The 2,207-nt window shown below is 53.1% G+C and overlaps 1 protein-coding gene across 1 annotated transcript; it reads left to right on the top strand.

The window, feature by feature from the left end:
• The first annotated feature begins 1,311 nt into the window (after window positions 1-1,311).
• Window positions 1,312-1,980, top strand: LOC124657474 (probable E3 ubiquitin-protein ligase ATL44). Its single transcript, XM_047196020.1, has one exon. It carries the CDS (start codon window positions 1,378-1,380, stop codon window positions 1,978-1,980), a length of 603 nt encoding a protein of 200 aa, XP_047051976.1. The 5' UTR covers window positions 1,312-1,377.
• The last annotated feature ends 227 nt before the right edge of the window (window positions 1,981-2,207 follow it).

The raw sequence follows: 2,207 nt of genomic DNA, 5'->3' as shown, positions 1-2,207 counted from the left end.
TTCCTCGAAAGAACCAACAGGCCACCGAGATCGACTGGATTTTCCGGCTTGGGTGACTGGATGTGCCCTCGAATGTTCTTTCTTGGCAGCGAACATACGGAAATCAACACAACTGGTTTCCTCATTTTGCAATGTTTTATTTGTGTCAACCATGGTTCAAACTATGTATTAGTTTGTGTAAACCATCTTCCAAACTATGTATTAGCTTGTGTAAAATCATGTTCCAATATATAATATTTGGAACTATGTTTAAATGGAGAATAGAAAAAAAATACGTCGCCCCGCTGGAGCCACCCTAGACGGAAACGGACGGGCGGACAAAAACGAACATTTTAGCATCCACGACGCGACACAAATAAACGCCCGCGGACAATAAAATGCGTCGCGCCGCTGGAGATGGCCTCAGATGTGTATTGTTTAGTGAACCCGGCCCGTCGAGGACTCGGAGAGACCATTCCCATTCATTGAATCAGGACGGATTTAATTACTGTACCTTCTTTTGAGCACGCAGTTGTAGTACGAGATGTGTATCCCGATGTGATCCATACCAAACAATCGGCGCCTATGTTATCCGCATGGATCTTGGGATTGACACACGTACCTGACGTGGCACACATGGGGCTGGTACACTGGTCGCTCTCGCCTGTCCTCATGCTGCTCCTACTCTACGCATATGCAGCTTTTCTTCCTTCCTCTTCTTGATCAGCAAAAATCTACTCGCTCTCTTGTTCGTTTTCTAGCTTTTGATAATGGAATCCCGTGCCCCTCTTTCTTTGCGACAAGATGTAATTTACATGCTCATTTCCACGTCTGCGCGCGTCTGATCGGTCGGCTCACTTTAGATTAAGATGCCATGTCCATTCCGATGCGAACCACTTCAGTAAAGTTGTATCAGCAACTCGAGTAGAGATGTCAATTCTTCAGTGTAGATAGAAAAAGAATGAAAAGCTAGAGGTTGCATACATATATAAGTATATATATTAGAGAGTACTAGTCCAGATCGATCGCACCTAATTTCGAGGGTGACATACGCCCAGTTGTAGCCAAAAGAGGTTTAGAAAAAGCAATGAAAACATGCATATGCCACATGAATTCAAAGAGGAATTGTTCGAAAGTGACACTCCCACTCACTAGTCTGAGCCTAATTATGAATCATATCATATCCCTAGCGACCAAAATTGACCATTGTCCAACATTCCCGAGCTCTCCTGACACTATAAAAATGCAGGAACGAGCACCAGACTCTTCCCTCCTCCGCGACTCCATCGATTCCACCAAACGCACTGGACATAAACTGGCCCCTCCCTCTGTCTCTCTCTCTCCACTACGCCCGATCTCATCTCGTCCTACTGTCCCACAGAGAACGGACGAGCTGCAATGCCGCGCCACCTGCTGCAGGAGTCCGTCGGCCGCCTGACCGAGATGGGCGCGCCGCCGCTGGCCACGGCGAAGGTCGCCGGCGGCGTGCACACGGACACGCTGCTCATCCTGGGGGCCGTGCTCTGCTTCCTGCTCTGCGTCGTCGGGCTGGCCCTCGTCGCGCACTGCTGCCGGCTCTGCAACCCCTCCGCCTTCTCCGTCGACGCAATGGCGGCCAAGGCGCCGTGCAGGGGGATCAAGAAGAAGGCGCTGCAGTCGCTGCCCACCGTGCTGTGGCCGGCACCGGAGCAGACGCCGGAGCGGCTGGAGCAACAAGAGGAGGCTGGGGATGTGCCAGAGTGCGCCATCTGCCTGGCGGAATTCACAAGCGGCGACGAGGTGCGCGTGCTCCCGACGTGTGGCCACGGCTTCCACGCCGCCTGCGTCGACGTCTGGCTCCTCTCCAGCTCCACCTGCCCCTCCTGCCGCCGCGCCCTCGTCGTCGCTCCGCCCGCAGCAACCGGGTGTGCTCCTCCTCACACGTGCTGCGAGCGCCCCGACGTCGCGCCGCAGGTCTCGGCCACCGGCGCCGGCGCATCCCGTTGCCGGTCGTCGGCGTAGTAAGCGTACGACCGACGGGCGTCGCGCCTGCGTACTCCCATGCGTGCGCGCGGCACCTCTGACTTTTCATGGTTTGTCCTCTCCTGGCACATGTATGTACTGTACATACAAAGTAGAGTAGTTTCTCACGTACATACAGTACGCGTCATTTGATTTTTTTACAGCTTCCACGTGTCCTATAACATAGTACAAGCAGTAACTGTACAGTGTGCGCATCACTTGATCAG

The sequence above is a fragment of the Lolium rigidum genome, chromosome 5 (assembly GCF_022539505.1).
Source record: "Lolium rigidum isolate FL_2022 chromosome 5, APGP_CSIRO_Lrig_0.1, whole genome shotgun sequence".
NCBI classification, from domain to species: Eukaryota; Viridiplantae; Streptophyta; class Magnoliopsida; order Poales; family Poaceae; genus Lolium; species Lolium rigidum.
Note: the sequence above shows the minus strand (reverse complement) of the source record. Positions and strands in the feature narration are given on the sequence as shown.

Excerpts from the sequence above, each read along its gene's own strand:
- LOC124657474 (XM_047196020.1), top strand. The coding sequence starts at position 1,378 with ATGCCGCGCCACCTGCTGCAGGAGTCCGTCGGCCGCCTGACCGAGATG.